This window comes from Chelmon rostratus, chromosome 6 (genome assembly GCF_017976325.1).
Source record: "Chelmon rostratus isolate fCheRos1 chromosome 6, fCheRos1.pri, whole genome shotgun sequence".
In the NCBI taxonomy this organism is placed as follows: domain Eukaryota; kingdom Metazoa; phylum Chordata; class Actinopteri; order Chaetodontiformes; family Chaetodontidae; genus Chelmon; species Chelmon rostratus.
In genome coordinates, this window is record NC_055663.1 from 28020430 (window position 1) to 28041976 (window position 21547).

The 21547-nt window shown below is 43.9% G+C and overlaps 1 protein-coding gene across 1 annotated transcript; it reads left to right on the forward strand.

Moving 5' to 3' along the window:
• Nucleotides 1-2557: 2557 nt before the first annotated feature.
• Nucleotides 2558-20811, forward strand: rpgrip1l (RPGRIP1 like). Its single transcript, XM_041938815.1, has 26 exons — nt 2558-2635; nt 3501-3596; nt 3802-3946; nt 4699-5012; nt 5621-5720; nt 6345-6488; nt 7252-7357; nt 8683-8829; nt 9223-9296; nt 9580-9719; nt 10075-10181; nt 10527-10577; nt 10843-11007; nt 11646-11763; nt 12918-13370; nt 13901-14043; nt 14173-14512; nt 14734-15008; nt 15126-15224; nt 15387-15455; nt 15643-15784; nt 16496-16593; nt 17021-17207; nt 18845-18929; nt 19502-19638; nt 20173-20811. Exons 2-26 carry the CDS (start codon nt 3509-3511, stop codon nt 20313-20315), a joined length of 3870 nt encoding a protein of 1289 aa, XP_041794749.1. The 5' UTR covers nt 2558-2635; nt 3501-3508; the 3' UTR covers nt 20316-20811.
• Nucleotides 20812-21547: the final 736 nt, after the last annotated feature.

Genomic DNA, 21547 nt, shown 5'->3' on the forward strand with positions numbered 1-21547 from the left:
TGAAATACTTCATCAAATATATTTTTTAATCTATGCAGAGGATGTAACGCCAGACTTGGTTTAAAATACCACAGTTTTTAATGCCGATCTTATTATTTTATTTTGTTTTTATCTGCTACAGAAAAGGTCGGGGACCACTGGTTTAAATGATCTCCACCTCAACCAGCTACAACTGTAAAATGTCCCGTACATGTTAATGTATCAGGAATAAATATTATAGATATTGTAAAATAATATAATAATCTAAATGGGGCCACTTTGACTAATGAGAGCTTTGTGATGATGCAGTTTAGAAATATTTAAATAGAAAATCTTTTATATTTATATTATATTGTTTAATATTTTTGTATCTGCTGATAAGAACAAAGGAAGCATTTATTTATAAGAAAATTAGACTTCTGCAATTAATTAATAGCCTTAAGAATAAATCAGTGTGTTTCGAATCACAGCGACACCAAACACTGTGCGTATAATAAAACCTGATTATGACTTTAGATTTGTGTTGTAATTTATTAAAATTCATTGGATATTACACATATTAAGCCTTTCTCATTTTGTAGATTGACCAGTGGTGGAAAGTAACTAAATACAATTTTGAGGTGCTTTATTTGAGTATTTAAGTTTGAGGGGGAAATATTGTGCTGGTCACTCCACTACATTTATTTGAAAGTGATGGTTATTTATTGCAGATTACGATTAATTACACAAAATAAAATCAACCAATAAATTATGATGTTATTATATCAAATAACTTTATCGATCCCTGAGGGGAAATTCTGAAGCCTCAAGATATATAAAATATATATAAACACATTTAAATGAGCTCCATCTTTACCAGCTGCAGCATTAAAGTGATCAACGCATTGATGCATTAATAACTATAACTTAGCATCAATTATTATAGCGATACCTATTATTCTAAAATGGGCCATTTTGCATAATGAGTACTTTGATATCTTAAGTATATTTTGATAATAATACTTCTGCACATTTTAATTGTAGGTATTTATACACTCTGGTATTACAACTTTTACTGAAGTAAAAGATTTGATGACTCCTTCCATCACTGACTTTGACCAGTTGCAGGTTAGTGTGTAGCCATGGTAACACATTACTGCACAGACATACATACATACTAAAGTCTGAAGCTTATTGAGCTGTTAAAGCTCAAATCTTCACCTGCTCAGAGTTCAATGGACACCATCAGACTGAAAATCACCAAAACACACTGCTGCTGCTTCTCCGTCTCCACCTTAAAGGCCTTCGTCCCTCTCACGCTCAGCAGTCATGAAGAGCAGGAAGACTTGGGCTCCTCAGACGTGTTCACCAACTGCCACCTAGTGTCACATGTGGGGGACTCACTGATGATCCCACCACTCCTGATCAGACGCCGATGGTCCAGCTCAGCTCTGCTCAGCACTGCTGTCTGCAGTGTTTAACACCTGCAGGCTTCAGGTTTCCACGTCAGACTAGACCCTGTTTAGACCCAAACTAGCTGATGTCATAAAACCTGCAGGCATGTCCAGGTGTTTAGCTGACATTGAAGGTGAGCTCAGAGAAACTTTCCTTCACAGTGAAGAAAAATATGTTTACTTTAACTTAAAGTTAAATTGTGGGAGGCTCAGATATATTCAGATGATCTCAAATTACGTGACAGGTCAGACTGTTTTTGCCTGGAATAAAAGCCCAGACAGGATGTTTGAGGGAAAATCTGCCTATATTACAATATGGCGATGAGATGCAGGTAAAAAGGGCCTCCATGCTCGTCTGATCATGCACTTGACAGTTGTTGCATGGAGGTGGGCACGGCCTGTTGAACAGAAGGTCGGCAGGCATCATAGATTTCAACGACAGGCTGACTCTCTGACAATCGCTGCTGACAGACGCACATTTCACTCGATTGCCAGCCGGCTGCCGGCTTTTGCCCACCGTCCCAGCCTAAAGAGATGGGGGGGGGGGTCAAAGGTTATGGCTGAAAGAAGCAGCAGTGATGGGAGACTGTCACGGCCCAGTGAGCCTGACATGTAGAGTGAACTCATTCTGTCCAGCCAGCACACTCATCTCAGGCTACTAAATTAGATCCATTGCCAATTCATGAAAGGCAGACATCTGACAGCACGCCTGTCAAGCTCCCCGGGATGTATGTATACCAGTGAGCCATCGCACCGCCACGCTTCTCATAAATAGGCCTACATGTAAAGTCAGGTCAGACTAAGTCCTCAAATTGGCCCAACGTCCCTCCAGAAAGATTGTAATGCATAAAGATGATGGAAACCAGCTGAAATAGAGCTGATGGATGTACACAGGAGGCATATGAGCTCTGCAGTAGAAATATACGTGAAAATTCAGGAACAAGTAAGAGGTTAATGTCAAAGTCACCATCTTTCTTTATGTGATGTTTTCTAGTTAAAGCAAAGTATGATAAACAATCTTATGTATGTGAAATGAAAACAAAATATGTTTCGTGTAAATATCAAGCAGTAAAAGAACCAAATGTGGCATTAAGCTCACAGTTCAGAGAGAACATCGTTTCCCATAAGTCTTTGCACAATGCGCATGCGTACTTACATCATAACGACATGATATGTTTTCTGTAGCAACCGTTACTCTGGACTGAATAAAGTATTTGTAAAAGGTAAGAACTGTTTAAGAAGTAAGCTTGGAAACCTGATTTTGTACAATATGAACCCACATATGTCACCATCGCAATAGCTTTTTATAATTAAAAGAGTGAGCTAACCCATTAGCTGCCCGAGGTGCAGAGGTGAGCTAGCTAACGTAGCCGTCAGTTAGCTAACGCGAAGTCACCGCTCGTTTGAGATTTGATTGAGATAGTAAGCTAGAGCAAAACAAACACAAAATCTCAGGATATTTTATACCACACACGATCTTCTAACTGTCGCTGATGCATTTACATACGTCCAGCTATATGAAATACTTCATCAAGTATATTTTTTAATCTATGCAGAGGATGTAACGCCAGACTTGGTTTAAAATCTGGAAGTTTTTCTTGCTCACTGCCCAAGGTAACGGTACATATTCTTTTAGACAGATGGCTCAAATTACCCGACACCATCAAATGTCTCGTTTCATTTCGGCTCATAACCAAGTTAGCAGATAGCACATATTTCAGTGTAATTTTAGGTTTTTAGAGCCAGCGAGCGTCGTATTGCTCCAGTCTTTAAAACTGTGATTGCAGTGGCAGCAGGGAAATCTTTCGTAATAAAATTTGAGAGAATATTAAAATGACATGCTCTTGGTATGCCGAATATATTATGAGACACAATATATCAGTATAGTGTCTTCAATCTTACTCTGCCGTCTGTGGTGTTATCTCCACATGGACATTAGATTTAATTTAGACAGATTTCATACTGAGTTTGGAGAAACTCCTCCAACACACCAGAACGGTTTGTATTTATCACGGGCTCAGTGTTTGGTTAAGGTTAACATAAAGTTTGAAACTTCTGAAATCTAATGAAGTAGCTTTTCATTTTCAGACTCAAACATGTCCACTATGCTGGATGAGACAGCAGCAGATGTGCCAGTCAGAGACATCACAGTGAATCTGTCTCGACTTGCAGGAGGTCCACAAGGTCAGTCACTGCTGCTGTCCTACAACATACATAACTACATGTGCTCTACGTTACCTTTCATTTTTAGCAATTGTGAATATGGTTCTGTGTGTGTGTGTTGCTTGAAAATGTTAAATCTTAGAATTGCAGTTTATTGACTCACATTTCCATGTTGGAAACTGTAGAAACAACAGCAATTTAACTTGTTTTTATTATATACTGACAGATTCATCAGTGTGTCATAATGCTCGGACGCGACAGGACATCTCTCGGGTGTCCAGGGAGGAGCTGGAGGACCGGTTCCTGCGCCTCCATGAGGAGACCCTGCATCTCAAACAGCATATTCACAAACAGGACGACAAGATCAGGAAGTGAGACACACACACACACACACACACACAAATATACAGGCCTGATTGAGATAATGTTATCATTAGAATATGAATGACTTTATCATTTAAAATGCAGTTCTAATGAAAGCATCCAGACTCCTTATGATTTGATCAGTTTTGAAATAAAATAAGATTTTTTGCTTTTAAAAACATCAGACTGTAGGTTTAAGAAAAGTTGTATGACTCTGATGAATCCCACAAACAGAACAAGTTAGTCTCACAATAATTAGTTATATTATTGTTACTGGAGTGTTTTTTTATCAGACAGAACAGTGCAGAGGGGAAAGGGGGGGCATGCAGCAAAGGTACATGGTACATGAGGCACACGCCCTACCAGGTGAGCTACCTGGCCGCGTGTTACTGGAATTTTGACCTCGTTAGATCATGCTATGCTTTAAGACACATTTAGGGATTGTAAATGCAGCAGTTAGTATCCGTCTGTCCGCAGATAATCTCTCATGCTACTGGACCCATTAGCCTCTTGTGTTTGCGATGATTCACAATTTTTGTAAAACCTGTTTTAGTGACTGTTCTGTTTTACTGTACACCGCCACAACACATGGTGGTCACGTGTCTACACTGCAAACGTTCATGACACTGAGACATGGTGCATTTTCATTGACGGTGTTTTGGAATCACTCGTGTCCGGATTTACATGCCTGGTGGAGATCTGCACTCTAAAGACTGCAGTCTTCGACCTCTCCTCTGTAATCGTCGTCTCCTCCCTTCAGGCTGGGCACTAAGCTGATGCGGCTGGTGAAGGACAGGGGGCGGATGGAGCAGCTGGCAGCTGGGGGAGGCCAGCCGGTCTCCAGAGTGCGGGACGTGGAGATGGAGGAGATGATGGAGGAGCTCCAGGAGAAAGTCCGGAGGCTACAGACGGAGAATGAAGGTCTGAAACAGCGCCTCCTTGTGGCCAAGCAGCAGCTCATCAACTCGCAGGTCAGCAGGCCGACACCTTACGGCCACGTCCAGTCACGAGTCAACTCCGGGCTAAAGAAGCTGCGAGATGACGCTTCCTCTCCTTCCCAGATTCGACCAAAAAGTACGTCACAGATCTTTATAAGCGAATAAGACTGTAGAGTGCCTGAGTTGGTTTTAATGACTATAGTAATGTAATAAAGATGCTTGTTTGTAGCTCCAGCTGATCTCTATAGACTTCTTCTTCTCGTCATCACTTTTAAACTCCCACAGTGACTCAGTGATGTATGAAATGATTTTTCCTCCTGATCCTGCAGAACCTGACACATGTTTAAAACATGGTCACTCAACTCAAGTCTTTTAGGTTTTTATTAGATTTGATTGTCCCTCATTACGATGAAGAAGTTTGTTGATTTCTAATCATAGATGGCACAACAGAGCACAACACATGAACCAGCCGGTGGACTCGTCTGTAGAGTTCCTCCAAACATTCATTCAGGTGTTCTGTAGCTAAAGAACATCTCAGTCCATAAATCCAATATTTACCTCCATTCACTCTGCTTCCAAACCTCTTTTTATAGCGCAGTGTGTCATCCTGCTGTTTGTTCTTGCTACAGTAACCTCAGTCTCTACATTACTGATTCGAACAATGACGCTGTCGCAGTGGAACAGACTGTTCAACCACTGGAGTAAAATCTTTTGTTAACAAACTTGTGGTTTTGTCTCCCGCAGGTACCAGGAGTTTGGACGGAGGAGGGAGACCTCCGACCGGCCTCTTACCTCGATTCGGACACAACCTGCTGGAGGAGGCGAGGGCCGAGATCCGCAACCTGTGAGTGCTGCACCTTCATCACCAAGCGTCTGCCCATCAGACCGACGGAGCACATTTATAATCTGTGTCTCTAAAATCAGTTTGATGTTGATGAAAACCCCACAAAACTCCACTTCTTTAAATTTTTAGTAAGCAAATGATCCAAAAATCCTCGACTCATTACAAACTTATCATCCTTCAGCAGCAGCGTTCAGCATGTTGAATGTTACAGCAATGCTCTTATTTTCTTCAGCGACTGTAGTGCCGAATGTTTACGACTTGAAATTCAGTAGTTAAATTACAGTTTGATTGAGGTTTGGTGACAGTTTGGTCTCATTCAGACAGAGCATGTTGGCTTGGGGCAGGAGCTGCAGGTGAGGAAGAGGAGGAGTAGTAGCTTTACGTGTTGTGTGTTCTTGGAGTTGGAGGATGTGATGTTCAGCTTCAGAGCTGCTGTGTGCAGTCAGAGGCTAACGCTAAGTTAGCTGTTGATAGTTAGTAAAACATGTTCCCAGTAACATGTCCATCACTGTGGAGGAAGACATTTTGCCTCTGAAATGCAGGTTTTCCTTCCTGCTCACTGACTGGTCTTTGTTGTAAGTTAAAATATTTAAAGCTAACCAGTTAGCCTTCTCTGTTAACCAGAGAGAATGTGATCGAGCTCCAGCGCAGCCACATGGAGGAGATGGAGAGAGCGTCCGAGCTGCTTCAGGACGAACTGAGGAAGAAGGAGGCAGAATACGAGGAGGGACTCCTGCAGGTTCGACAGCAACAGACCTCCAAACTGAGGTAAAATGGTTTTTCTCTCATTGAAGTGAGTGAAATGACCCTTTAAAAGCTTTGATGTGGGCTGTATTTCTCTCACAATAAAATATTTTGTGTGGAAACGTTAGTGTATGTTTATTATTAATAATAGCACAGTGTCACTCTACAAACCAACAAGTTTAAGATATCAACAGTCACTGCAGCCTTATTGATAACCAGTCAGAGACCGATGAAATGGGCCCATTGTCAAGTTCTCCAAAACTGTTTCATGCTTTTAATCAGTCAATTAGTTGAGAAAGTCATTGGCAGATTAATTGTTAATAAATATAATCATTAGTTGATTAACTTCCTGCCAGAATTAAAAACACAATCAGAGCTCAAAGTTTCAAGAGAACACTGAAGAACTTTTAAATTGATCCACACTTTCTGTATTTATATATATCCTCACACACTCACACCTGCAGGTCAGTGCATACACACTCACATACAGAATAATACACTCACACACACACACACACTAACCAGACCTGCTAATTAGCCTCAGCTACACTCTCTTCCTTACTGACCCTGTGAAATAAAGGAACAAATAAAAAAATAAATGAAAATTCTGGGGAATTTCTGTACGTCTGCAGCTTTTTGCAAACAGTGTTTGAGCAGAAGTATTGATCGTGTTTTTTCCGTTACACCAGACAGAGGATAGAGGCTGTACACATGTACCTGCTGTGTAAACAAACAACTCAGGGTTTCGCACATGAATGCTCAGTAACACTCGCGTGTTGTCTCTCAGGTCACATGTCGACAGCAACGTGATGATGATCAAACTGCAGAAGCAGCTGGCTGACAGGTCCAACGCGGTAACAGAGCTGGAAGGCCGATTTCTACAACTGCAGGAGGTGAGAGGTTTCCCATCAGGCTCACTATTAATGAGTAAACACAGGAGGACTCATAAATGATTCCCAGGATTCATATATAAATGACTCTCTGTGTAAATAGTTTCTATGCAAACAAAAGGTTTTGTTGTGTTTTGAATGAAAAAATAAGGTTCAGATGTATTTCTGATACACACATGAATATTTATTGGTTTAAATAAATGTGGCAGAAATTCACAATTAAATGTGTTTTAAAGTGTTTTCATCATAAACATGTTTGGATGTTGTTATATTTCCATACAGACTGTTGAAGCTGCATTTACAAACTTCACTGCGTCTGTGTGGGTCTTTGAGGCTCTGCTGATGTGGCTCCATTCACAGTTTTTCCAACAGGGAATTATCTATTATACATAATTACAATTACGATCAGCCCAGAACACATTTGTGAATCCCTGTGTGTGTGTTAGTTAATACTGAGACTGAACTGACTGTATGGAGAAGCTTTTACAGCGTCTTCCTCACTGACATCCTGCTGCAGCATCAACTCACAACACAAATGATGAGATCCAGCCATGACGAATCAGCTTCACCTGTTTTCTCTGAGACAACGAATCCTGAAGAAGACAAGAAAAGAATAAGAATGATTTATGAATGAGTCACGCAGGTGTTGATTTTACTGTTTGATTCTGTAATTTGATGTCAGAAAGGTGTCATATCCAGTGTTGCGTCAGTGTAGCCAAGCTGCAAACATGATGTTTCAACATTTGCAGGACACATCACAGCAGTGGAAAGTTACTAAAGGATCAAAAGATCACATGCAGACTTTCTGACTTCCTGTCTGCAGCTCTCAGCTCCCATTGGTTCCTACTGAAGACATGAATCTTTTAAAACACTTCACAAATATCTAGTTTCATGTTTAAAAGCTTCAGTAATCTCCTCAAACAGCTGCTCACTGTAGTTCTTATCAGACAAACAGGAGGAAATCGAGCATCTGATGGGACTATTTTCAGCGGCGGATGAATCCACATTTGGTGCTGTAGTGAGTGTTTGTGGCAGCAGGGTGGTGTGTGTGTGTCTGTCTGTCTGTCTGTCTGTCTGTCTGTCTGTGTGTGTGAGAGAGTCAGAATAAACTACAGTGTGTGTGTTCATGGTGATGAAGGGACAACAGTGAGGCTCACTGATGTGTTTTAATGGAGCTCTGAGGCTCAGAGGAAGAAGATCCATCAGTCTGTGATACACACAGAACTCCAGTGTTAGTTTGGGTCTGAACACGTGATTTGATGACAAGAAGAAAAAATGCAGAATAAATTGAGCTTCGGCCTTTGCTGACATGTTTACTGTGGATTCAGAGTCAGAGGACGCTGACGGCCAGTCACGATGCGGCGATGATGAAGGTGGACGAGCTGTCGGCTCAGCTCAAAGACGAGAGGCTGAAGAGTTTGGATCTGGAGAAACTGCTGCAGAGCTCGACCGTGGCCAAGATAAAGATGGAGCAGGTGAGCGCCACGCTACACCACGCCACACCACGCTACACCACAGCTACACGGTTACTACACATGGTGTCATGGAATATGGCTCTCTAAACAAGTACTGAGGTTTTATTCATGTGAGTTCCGCCTGTTTTACTTTAACAGTTATGATAGACAACAACACTTTCATTCAATCATAGAACGTTTATCATGTGTGTATCAGTGATATCAAGGCTCATGATGCAATACTGAGACAAAACCACCTCTTTAAATCACTTCATGCCTTAATGAACATGTTTCAGAAAACAGACTCTTCAGCGACGATTAAAACTGCAGACTGCTGCTGGACTGAATCTCTCTCTGCACTCATAACAATAATTAGCAATAAATTGCTAATTTTCATCTCCTGCTTCTCTGTAGCTGCAGGAGCGGATCAGCGACGTGGAGCAGGAGCGCGACCTGCTGAAGGAGAACAATGAAAAGCTGGTCAACAGGTAAACAGTCAGTTCTGCCCCTCTGATGCTTCGGTGGATGGACGCTCACACAGGTGTATGATTGGCAGGGTCTAATCCTCCCGCCATCATCTAAGGCATTACATTTTCCCAGTGACAGAGTTAAACACCTGATCATCATCCGGGTGGCAAAGTCCCAGTGCTCCCAGTGCTCCCAGTGCTCCCAGTGCTCCCAGCTGCCAACAAACTAAGATGGTGAAACATGGAGCTGCACACCGTGTGTGTGTGTGTGACGAATCACTTCCGTGTTTTTGTGTGTTTCCAGCGCCTTCGATGTGTCTCAGCAGCAGAAATGGCAGATTCAGGAGCAGCAGCTGAAGTTACAGATCGTCCAGCTGGAGACGGCGCTAAAGGCCGACCTTGTCGACAAAAACCAAATTCTCGACAAAATCAGGGCTGAAAGAGGTCAGTTTCCTGCTTTCACCTTCTTTTTATCTCTGATCTGCAGCCAGAGCACCAAACTGAGTTTATTTTGCCGCTGTGACCCAGAAGGTCCAGAAACTAAACAGAATTGATGTGATAATGTCGTATTTATTAATAATTTGTTACTGGACTTTTGTCTGATGTGACTGAAATGTTAGAAATATATAATTTACTGACTCACTGAGTTTATGTCGTTTTAGAGCTGCTGACATTTCATTTATTGTCATATGAAGAATATTGTTTTGCTGCAGAGCGCCGTGTAAATCTACTAATAATCAGAAGAATACACATGAATAATGATGAAATCTTCATTTAATGTGTGCGACTGTTTTTTCAGAGACAAGCGAGAAGCTGACAGAAGAAAATAAGAAACTTCAAATCGGGTTTCTGGAACAGAAGCAGCAGCTGGAGGAACTAAACGACCGTTTGAAGTCGTACAGCAGGGTGAGAGGCCTGTAGGTTAATAAGAGATGATGTGTCACACGCAGAGTTCCTCTGGTTGGAGGGTTCATGGAAGTCCTGCAGCGTAAGTTTGATTTATAATCAGTGTCAGATTTCACCTGCTGACATCAGGAGTGTTTCCCACCTGTCGAGGCCTCATCGTGCTTTTTTTTTTTTTTACATTTGCTGTTGTATCATTAGCTAATTCACCTTTTAGGTAGAAAGTAGTTTTAACAAACTTGTTCAGTCACATTGAAAACTGATCAGCTGGTGGTTGATTCGAGTGTCTGGTCACAGTCATGTGATCATGTCATCAGCGTCACTGTTCTCGTGTTGTGTTCTTTAAAGGAGAACGAGTACGACGTGTCCGAACTCACCGAGGCGCTGCTGCTCGTTAAAGTAAGAGGAAAACACACAAATCACACCTGCTCACTGGCAGCTAATGAGTGCGTGTGTGTGTGAGTGTGTGTGAGTCAGGTGTGCTTTGTTACCTGCAGATGTAAATGACTGTACTGCTTGCAGGTCCTGATAATAATGTCTGGCTTTTATTTTCTGATGTGTTCATTCATTCATGATGAATCTGGTTCTTCCTGCTCATTATCAGATTCTCCTCCTCGCTGCGTTTCCCTCCTGCCTCTAACTCTTGAAATTCACCTCCTCACAGAAACAAAAGTCCCAGAAGAACGGAGACCTGAGCTTCCTGAAGGAGGTGGAGGAGGGAGCGAACTCCCTCCGTGAGCTGCGAGCCGCTCACGCCGAAACCATCCAGGAGCTGCAGAAGACCAGAAACATCCTCAGCATGGAGAGCAAGATCTGCAAAGACTACAAGGTGGAGGGGGTCCCCTGCAGACTGGCTAACGTCTGGGCGCTTCTTTTTTATCCTCATCAGCTCTGATCTGCAGATTTTTAACTTCTAGCAGCAGAGGGTCGACTGGTTCAGCAGGCAGCTTTACCCTCTTTCCAGGTTTCAGGGTTTTTTCCTTCAGTCTGGTCTTCAGCAGTGAAACATGTGACCAGTTGAATTGAGGTTCATTGGCTGATTTCACCCGTCGAGAATGTGCAAGTGTTTGGCCTTAAAAAGTAATTGCCTGGTCTGTGTTTTTGGCCCTTTCTTTGTTCCTCTGTTGTCCTAAAATATGACTAAAAGTCCTGCACGGATCAACCAGTACAGATGTTTAAACCCTCAAACCCCAGTAAAGCTGAGAAACAGCACTTTAATCTCAGTGTTGTAATTCTGTGTGCTAGAAGCGTCCGACCATCAATCACAGCATCCCTGGTTCGGGTCTGGCTGGTGGACTTTGTTGCACGTCATCGTCCTTCTTCTCCCTCTTTGTTTCTTGTATACTCTGTACTTCACGTTATCCAGTCGAGTTAAACAAAGTCAGCGTTAGAGAGTAAATCAAGTTCATGGATTCATGCGATGTGATCCAGCGCAAGTTAACTTTGCCGTGGGTCTCTTCTCTCGAGGCGGAGCTGGAAGCTGTGTTAAGGAAGATGGACGCTGACAGAGTCGAGTATGAGCAGAAGCTGGAGCGACAGGCTCAGCTGTTGGACACGAAGGCGGCGAAGATCAAGAAACTGGAAGGTATTTCTTCATCCGGGCTCAGCAGATGCCCTCCACTGAAAGCAGAGAATCTGTTCAGCATGTGAATAATCCTCTGCTTCTCTTAGAGTTACATGTTCAGACTGATCACCCCTCCTCATGTCTGTACAGTAAATATGAAGCTGCAGCCAGCAGCAGGTTTTCTTAGCTTAGCATGAAGACAACTAGCCTGGCTCTGCCCAAAGGTAACAGCAGCCCCGAAGCTCGCTGCTTAAAAAGGGAGCGAATACGTGTTTTTCCTTCTGTCAGCATCCAAACAGATCTAGTTAACCATGTGGACATCAGAACTGAAGGAGAGACGTAAACCACGAATCCCAGGATGCATTTCACACAGAGCTCGAAGTCTGTTGTGTGCTCCAGATTTCACTGTTGAGAAAACTGATTAGAACATTTTGACTTAAATACTGATCTGAATCACACCCCGCCTGTCAGCAGCCGCTGAGGCTCATGGGTATTGCAGTATTTAAAGACCTGATGGTGACACCATCCAGGAGAGTCCTGAGTTTCTATGTCCAGTCACATTTAGCTGAGAGGAGGCGCAGGTTCAGCTGAGAGGAGCTGCAGGTTTAGCTGAGAGGAGCTGCAGGTTTAGCTGAGAGGAGCTGCAGGTTCAGCAGAGAGGAGCTGCAGGTTTAGCTGAGAGGAGCTGCAGGTTTAGCTGAGAGGAGCTGCAGGTTCAGCAGAAAGGAGGTGCAGGTTGAGCTGAGAGGAGGTGCAGGTTCAGCTGAGAGGAGATGCAGGTTGAGCTTAGGGGTGGTGCAGGTTCAGCAGAGAGGAGGTGCAGGTTGAGCTGAGAGGAGGTGCAGGTTGAGCTGAGGGGAGGTGCAGGTTCAGCTGAGAGGAGGTACAGGTTGAGCTGAGGGGAGGTGCAGGTTGAGCTGAGGGGAGGTGCAGGTTTAGCTGAGAGGAGATGCAGGTTGAGCTGATGATCACTGACAGACACCAACATGCTGTCATTTAAACATTGTTAGCATAAAGAAATCTATATTATTATGTAACAGACTGGGGAATCACAGCTGCTCCTCACACACGACTCTACAGTGCAGGAATCCATCGAGCTCTTCCATCTGATTTTGCTCCTCTTCTTCATCACCTTTGAACTCAAACTGTCTGTCTCTTCTGCTTTTGCTCCTCAGCTCAGCTCAGAGACATCGCCTATGGCACCAAAACCTACGTCTTCAGACCGGACACCGCTGATGAAGACGAGGCTGACGACTTTGATGAAACTCTTCATCTCGAACGTGGAGAGAACCTTCTTGAGCTTCAGATAGTGGGCGCTGCGCTGTCTCCGTCCGCCCTGGAGGTCCTGGGTGACTGTGAACCCTCCACCTTCTGTACCTACGCCTTCTATTTGTTTGAGCTGCACTCCACTCCGGTGGTGACGGGCCAGAAACCCAAATATGGGTTCACGTCTAAGTACGTGGTGAGCATGGACGAGTGCTTCCTGGACTACCTCCACAGATGCTGCGTCACAGTGGAGCTGCATCAGGCTCTGGGTCTAGACTGGAGGACTCTGGCGACCGGCCAGCTTCGGCTGCAGCAGCTGCTGGAGCGAGATGGAAAAGTTCACGGGACCGCAGCGCTGGTCGGTGAGTGAAGTCACATCAAACTAAGAGCCCTGCTGGCAGCGCTGGAACCAGTACTCAGAGCTAACAGTAGTAATACTGCTCTGAACAAATACTCTGTTACAGGTCCTGCATATTAACAGCAAAATGTATTTAAAGTATTAAGTAAAGAGAGTTCTGTGTCATGTTATTACTGAATGTTTAACATGTAAGCAGAGTTTTAATATTACTGCTGCTGAAGGTGGAGACACTGTTGGATAGTTTCATCTGTAGCACAGCGTCTTATTTTGTTAATTGATTCTATGTTTTTGTTTGTTAAACATTTATCTGTAAAGTAACTAGTAACTAAAACTGTAGTGAAGTCCAGTATTTACATCTGAAAACTATTTGAGTATAAAGTAGCATGAAATTGAAAAACTGAAGTAAAAGTACATCAAAACTGTTGTTGTTAGAATTAAAACTTCTTAAAATGAAGTACTTTAAAATTGTACTAAAGTTGTTCACATGCACACATTCAGCAGGTCATTAACATGTGACTGACGACTCCTGGTCAGGTACGTCTGATGAGCTGCGGTCCTTCGGCTCACTGGATTACTGTTTGAGGCTGAGGATCCCCATGACGGAGACCGTCCACCTGTTTAAAGAGAAGGTGAAGGCCGTCGGTTACGTCCACGCCGCTCTGAACGGAGACGCGCAGGTACCCGCACTTTATTATTTACTGCTGTAGCGTCTGTCGGCCATCGCCTCCATCAGCTCTAATAGCATCGTGCTCACCACACAGCAGCTAAGTGCTCGCCACTCATCTTCTCCCGCTGTCTCCCCTCAGCTGCAGCCGGCCCGCAGCAGCAGCTGGAATGAACTCCACATCACAGTCCAGCGCTGCAGAGACCTGCGGTCCAGAAGCTCCCAGCCGCCCAGCCCCTACGTGGTCTACAAGTTCTCTGACTTCCCCGACTACCCGACCGCCACCATCCACGACTGCTGCGACCCCCAATTCAACGACCTCAAGTCCTACTCCGTCCTCATGGACGTAGACCTGGACCAGTACCTGAAGTCTGAGGCCCTTCAGTTCTACGTGTTCGACTACAAAGAGGAGCGGATGGACGAGTACGTGGGGAAGACCAGGGTGCCTCTGCTGGCTCTGGTCCAGGACGAGGGCATCACTGGTGAGGCTTCTCAGACCTCCTGCTCCTTCGTCACACCTGCAGGACAGTCTGTCCTCTGTGGTGTCAGAAATCTCCTCAAACTAAACTGATCTGGTTTCGAGCTGCAACTGATTCATCATTTTAATCATATTCAAACTAAAATGGCAAAATTTTGAGTTTTTCAGTTTTTTCACACTTTTGTTGCTTCCTCAAAGCGATTGTGTCTCTTGTTTGTCCTTCAGGTGTGTTTGAGCTGACGGATCCCTCGGGACTCCCAGCCGGTCATATTGAGGTGACGCTGAGGTGGAAGTTCACTTACCTCCAACCTTCAGCCTCCATCAGGACCAAAGAGCCTGAGTTCATCCCCAAAGAAGCAGCCAGCTGGCCCAAGCAGGAAGATCACAGTGTGGAGGACGAGAAGAAAGACACGGATGTTAATGAGACACTGCAGGAGGAGACAGAGTCCAGAGACCTTTTTCATCTGTCCACCTCTCTGCCTGAGGTCTCCACGTCGAAGGTCAGGATGACTCTGCTCAGAGCACGGAGTGCTGAAATACTGCTTGTGAAATCAGTGGCGGGAATGTTGAAGTCTACCTGCGAAGGTGTACTAATGTGACTGTTTTCTGTCCGTCAGACACTGCTGCCAAAGCTCTCACATAAGGCACAAGTGAAAGAGGGCCCGGCTGCCAAAAAGGTCTCATTTGTGGATCCCACAGCCTCAGACGGCACCCAGGTTAGCCTAGCTGCTGCTGTAGCATCAGCCCTGTCAGAGTGTTTGTGTGTGTGTAAATTCTGCACATTGTTGCTTTATGTTGAGTTTGTCGGATTGTGAAAGTTGCAGTTTTCAGGAAGCAGCAGAGGAAATCAGCTGAATGTGTTTGTGCTTTTCGATCAGGTGGAGGACAGGAGCCCAGCAGGTGTGTCTGCAGAGAAGAGGCCAACTACATCATCACCTGCCGTAAAGGTAAACCTGCAGGCAAACCAAACGTCACAAACTGCCACAAACCATTTGACCTGGAAACTGGAACCAGTCTGGCTGCACTGATGAGCCTGTTGTGTCCTAAATAAACACTTTAACGTCACTTCACTCTGTACTCAATCGATCAATCAATCAATCAGTCGCTGTGCAACTTTGTGACTTTTTGAAACAGCACGTTGTGACTCCAGCCGCTCACAGCGCAGGAGCAGAGGAAGATGAAGAAGAAGAGTCTCACTTCTCTGAAGGACAGCTGGTCCCAGTCAGCTCTCAGTCTGTCTCCGACGACTCTGAAATCTCTGAGGAAATCATCGAAGGTGAGGAGATATTGATTGGTGATAGTTATTGGAATGGCCTGCAGTATTAGCAGTGGCACTTATTATATTATAGCATCCTGTCTGTAGATGACTGGTGTGTATGCATATTGTATTACTTTGTTTCTATATAATGTGTGTTGGTAGGAAAAGTGGCTTTTTGCTGCTTTCAGGGTAAAAAAGAAAAAACATTTCGTCAAAGAAAGAAAGGAAAAGTAGTGTTCCAGCTGAAAGTAGTTTAGTTTTTGTGTCGACCGAAGTTTTCTGCTTTTTCATTCAATCCTCTGTTTACAAGAATCTACAGCATGTTTCTTATATTTTGATTCAAACTGTGGAAGGAAAACAGTTGTTGAACTGGTTTGTTTTTAATCACGGGTCAAACTCCGACATCTTCTCCCCAAACCTGCGCTCAGACTCACATGTGTGTTTTCTCAGCGTTTCCTGAGCAGAACAGACATAAATATTGAATGAGGCTGCCAGTAATCTTTAGACCGGGCTTCATAAATGTTAATGACAGCCGTCCGAGAAGCGGCGTACGTCTTACTCGCCTTGTTAACGTCCGCAAACCTCCTGATGCCAAATGCTGCGTTCAAATGTTTATCTTCGTCTGTTTATTTCCTTCTTAAAGAATCAGAATCAAACTCTTCTTCTGTTGTACCGATGCTTCATCTCACCGCTGTTTGTGTCTCCCGCTCCCCGTCCGGATCCGTCCAGACGTCGAGGAGGTCCCGGCAGCCGGCGAGGATCAGAGTGAATCGACTCAGTCCGACAGCGATGACTGCATTGTTCATGGACGGGCTGCGGGGAGGAAGGTGAGTGTTCGCCTTCCTCGCACCTGAGAGGAAAGGATGCTTCAGGAGGAAGGGAAACGCAGCTGCACTCATGTTTTGATTGTGGAGTGATCTGTGAAGGTGTTTTATTTTTGTTGAGCCTCAGTTCGATTTTATTGTGCGTTCAAGCAGGAAGTTGTTTCAGACTCCTGGTTCGAGTCAGTGTGATGCTTCTGATTCTCTGCTGTTGTTACACAGAAGACAGGATGAAGTCCAGCCAGTCAACAACTTCTCGTTATTGATTAACCTGCCAGTTTTTAGCCCAATAAATCTATTAATGGTTTGCTCAGCTTCGTGTCAGAAAGCAGATGAAAGTGTCACAGTGTGATCAAGCATCTGATCAAACCCACAGTGTTAATGAAGTGTGAAGGATTTGATCTGACCTCTCGATCCCTGTCTCGGTGCTCAGCCCGCCGAGCGACTGCGGGTGGAGATTATGTCCCTGAGCTTGCGGCCAGAGTCTCGGGTGGCCCGGGACGGCAGCGTGGTGCGTCTGTTTGTGGAGTACTCCCTCCTGGATCTGCCGACAGAGGAGACCCCCCTGTCTCTGCCCAAACCCCCCCGGGGCAAGAGCATCAACTACAACTACAGCAAAGGTAAGAGCCTGCTCATGGAGGCTGCAGCTCTGCTTTCTTTGACTCTGTGTGTTGAGATGTGGATGTGTGTTTATGTTTGTGTGTGTTTGTGTTTGTGTGTGTTTATGTTGATGTGTGTGTTTGTGTTGAGATGTGGATGTGTGTTTATGTTGATGTGTTTTTGTGTGTGTTTGTGTGTGTTTGTGTGTGTTTGTGTGTGTTTGTGTGTTTGTGTGTGTTTGTGTGTTTGTGTGTGTTTGTGTTGAGATGTTTTTGTGTGTTTATGTGTGTTTATGTTGATGTGTTTTTGTGTGTGTTTGTGTGTGTTTGTGTTTAGATGTTGATGTTTGTTTGTGTTGAGATGTGGATGTGTGTGTTTGTGTGTGTTTGTGTTGATGTGTGTTTGTGTGTTTGTGTTGAGATGTTGATGTGTTGATGTGTGTTTGTGTGTATTTGTGTTTAGATGTTGATGTTTGTGTGTGTTTGTGTTGAGATGTTGATGTGTGTGTTTGTGTGTGTTTGTGTTGAAATGTTGATGTGTGTTTGTGTGTGTTTGTGTTGAGATGTGGATGTGTGTTTGTGTGTGTTTGTGTTGAGATGTTGATGTGTGTGTTTGTGTGTGTTTATGTTGAGATGTTGATGTTTGTTTGTGTGTGTTTGTGTTGAGATGTGGATGTGTGTTTGTGTGTGTTTGTGTTGAGATGTGGATGTGTGTTTGTGTGTGTTTGTGTTGAGATGTTGATGTTTGTTTGTGTGTGTTTGTGTGTGTTTGTGTGTGTTTGTGTTGAGATGTGGATGTTTGTTTGTGTGTGTTTGTGTGTGTTTGTGTTGAGATGTGGATGTGTGTGTTTGTGTGTGTTTGTGTTGATGTGTGTTTGTGTGTTTGTGTTGAGATGTTGATGTGTTGATGTGTGTTTGTGTGTATTTGTGTTTAGATGTTGATGTTTGTGTGTGTTTGTGTTGAGATGTTGATGTGTGTGTTTGTGTGTGTTTGTGTGTGTTTGTGTTGAGATGTTGATGTGTGTGTTTGTGTGTGTTTGTGTGTGTTTGTGTTGAGATGTTGATGTGTGTGTTTGTGTGTGTTTGTGTTGAAATGTTGATGTGTGTTTGTGTGTGTTTGTGTTGAGATGTGGATGTGTGTTTGTGTGTGTTTGTGTTGAGATGTGGATGTGTGTTTGTGTGTGTTTGTGTTGAGATGTTGATGTTTGTTTGTGTGTGTTTGTGTGTGTTTGTGTTGAGATGTTGATGTTTGTTTGTGTGTGTTTGTGTGTGTTTGTGTGTGTTTGTGTTGAGATGTGGATGTTTGTTTGTGTGTGTTTGTGTGTGTTTGTGTTGAGATGTGGATGTTTGTTTGTGTGTGTTTGTGTGTGTTTGTGTTGAGATGTTGATGTGTTGATGTGTGTTTGTGTGTGTTTGGGTCAGAAAACCCTTCAGAGAAGCAGGTTTCTGTTGTTTTAGTCTCATCTCAGACTCGTCTCTCTCAGTCACACCATGTGGGCAGGAAGTGCTGCGAGGACGTTTTTCACCGCTGTGGGACTGTGAACGTTCTGTGGGCTCGCAGTCGCTCGTTGTTTTCTGTGTGTTTCTAATGAAACTCGGCCTCAGTGTCGTGTTGTGAATGTGTGACGTTGAAGCTGTTCCTGGTTCTGACCTCACAGTCGTTCCCGTGGACGCTGAGAACAACGAGGCGAGGCGGCGGCTGCTGAGGGGAGTCCTGCGGGGACGAAACCCCCCGATGGAGAGGTGAGGGCACGAAAGTGAGACGGCTGAGAGGAGACAGCTGGAGACAGATGCTGTGTTTGGATTCAGATCTGTGAAACAGTCACAGTGGATGTGAAACAAAGAGTCGTTTCAGTTGTGGATCATTCAGTGACGTGTTGTTGCTGATTGAATCAGACCTGAATGTGATGAGAGGAAGTGAAGACCAGGAGGTTTCTTCATGCTTGTTCCAATCTGCTGCTCTTTGGTTTCATATCGCTGTGATATTAATTAGCTGCTTAGCTCCTCGTTATTTATGTACACATTAATAAAGGATGAAATGACAACATGTCACCGTAGTAACGAACGCAGAGTTCCTTGAATGCAGATTCTTTCTTTTTAATACTTAATTTGCATAAAGAAAAAAGAGTGTGTAAAATGTGTTTGACGGTGTCAGTGTTGTGTTTGCAGCTTGTTCTGCTGCCCCCCAGTGGACAAAACAACCAGCTGATGCAGGTTTCAACATGTTTTGATGGACAGAACAAGACTAGAGATGTGCTCTACGAACAGTTTATAACTGATCATAATTATTGATTATAAATCTGCGTGTTGGACAGAATTCGGTTCACAGTGGTGAGCGAGCCTCCGGAGGAAGAAGAGCAGGACAGGGAGTGTGAGGACGTGGGGGTCGCGTTTCTGAGGATCCCCGAAATCCTGGAGAAACAACAAGACCTGACAGAGACCAGTCTGAGCGGTCTGCACACACACACACGCACATGCACACACACACACACACACACACACACACACACGCACACACAAACACACACACATGCGTACACACACACACAAACGTGAGCACACACATGCACACGCGCCCACTCACCACACACACACAAACACAGGTATGCACGAACACACACACACAAGCACTCACTCACCACACATGCACACACACGGACACACATGCGTATACACACATACACACAAACACAAACGTGAGCACACACACACTCACTCACTCACTCACCACACACATGCTCATGTGCATACACATGCACACACGCACCCACGCACCACACACACACAAAGACAGGTATGCATACACACACGTGCACACACACATGTGCATGCACACACACACACACCGACAGTGTATCAGTGTACTCTGATGATGTCGTCCTGCTGGTACTCATACTCTGACTGTCTGTCTGTCTGTCTGTCTGAGTGTCTGACTGTCTGTCTGTCTGTCTGTCTGTCTGACTGTCTAACTGTCTGTCTCCTGTAGTTCTTGACGTGGAGGACAGCAGCGAGGTGGTCGGCAGTCTGATCGTGTCTGTGGAGGGACTGGAGGCTCTGCAGGCCATCATGGAGGATCAGGACCAGGACCAGGAGCGAACCCCTGTCTCCTCTCTGCTTCCATCAGCATGAGGCAGCAACACCAACTGGACATCACCTGACCCCACCGACCAATCACACAAGGGAGGAGCGCTGTGACAGCGTGTGGTCTGGTTCATCTTATTTTACAATGTGAATGAATGAATGAAGCCAAATATGTTGATATCCTGTAAAGTAGCTGTTCCAATGATCTATTTTTAAAAGTACGAATAATTTAAAGTGTGTTGTGTCTGTGTTGATATCCTGCCGTTACTGAATAGATTTCAGGTCTGTTTGTGTATTTTTTGGCAGCAGGGACTCGTTAGTGAGTCTACAACTGTTCATGTAATATTTATATAGCTCAGGTTTGAGTGTTAGTTGTTTTAATGTAGTTGTTTAAGTGAAACAGGTGAGTGTAGGTGAAACCTACACAGTTATAACAGAGTAATGTGTGTTGTTTACAGGAGAGACAGAGAAACAAGTCTGACAAACGTGCCTTAAATCTGACTTTTTGTCTATGATGTTTTGTATTGTGCTCCAATAAAGACTGTTTTTCTGTAAATGTGGGAAAACAAATGTGTTTCACTCTTGTTGAGCTTCAGGAAGCTGAAAGTGTTTTAATCATATCTTCATCACAGAGCTGTAGACGTCTGCGGTCGACTTAAAGCTGCACATGAATTCAAACTGTGGAAACGTGAACAGTTTTCTCAGAGGTCTACTGAGGGTCCAGTTCTCCAGGTGTCCCTCTATTGCTCTTACCTGCCTCCGAAGGTTTTGACTCAAAGGTTCAACATTATGTGAATTATTTTTTCCACTCTTACATCTGTACAGCCAATAAATATGAGGAGCTGACGTGAAGCGGTGAATAACAGCTGTTTCTGCTCCTCTGAGACACATGCTGAGACAGATAAGCACATTTATTGATCCACGAGGGAAATGATTCAATCTTCCTAATCCTGATCTTTATTGTAGCCATTAATCGATTAATTGATCAACAAAAGATCGTCAGCTTTTTGTTTGCGTTTTATTCTCCAGAGGGAAGAGAAGCTAAATGAGAAGAAATTATTATTATTATTATTATTACTACTACTACTATTAGCATGTGTTGTGTGTTTGCTTTTCGGCGCGAGAGCTGTGTAGGTTGTAGAGGATCTATATTGTCTTAATTATTTTGATCAATTATTTGAAATAATGATCAGCAGTCATTTTAATTATTGTTTCATCGGTTCAAGTAAAATGTGAAATAATTTAAACTTTCAGCTTTCCAGATGTGACTGATGCTTTCC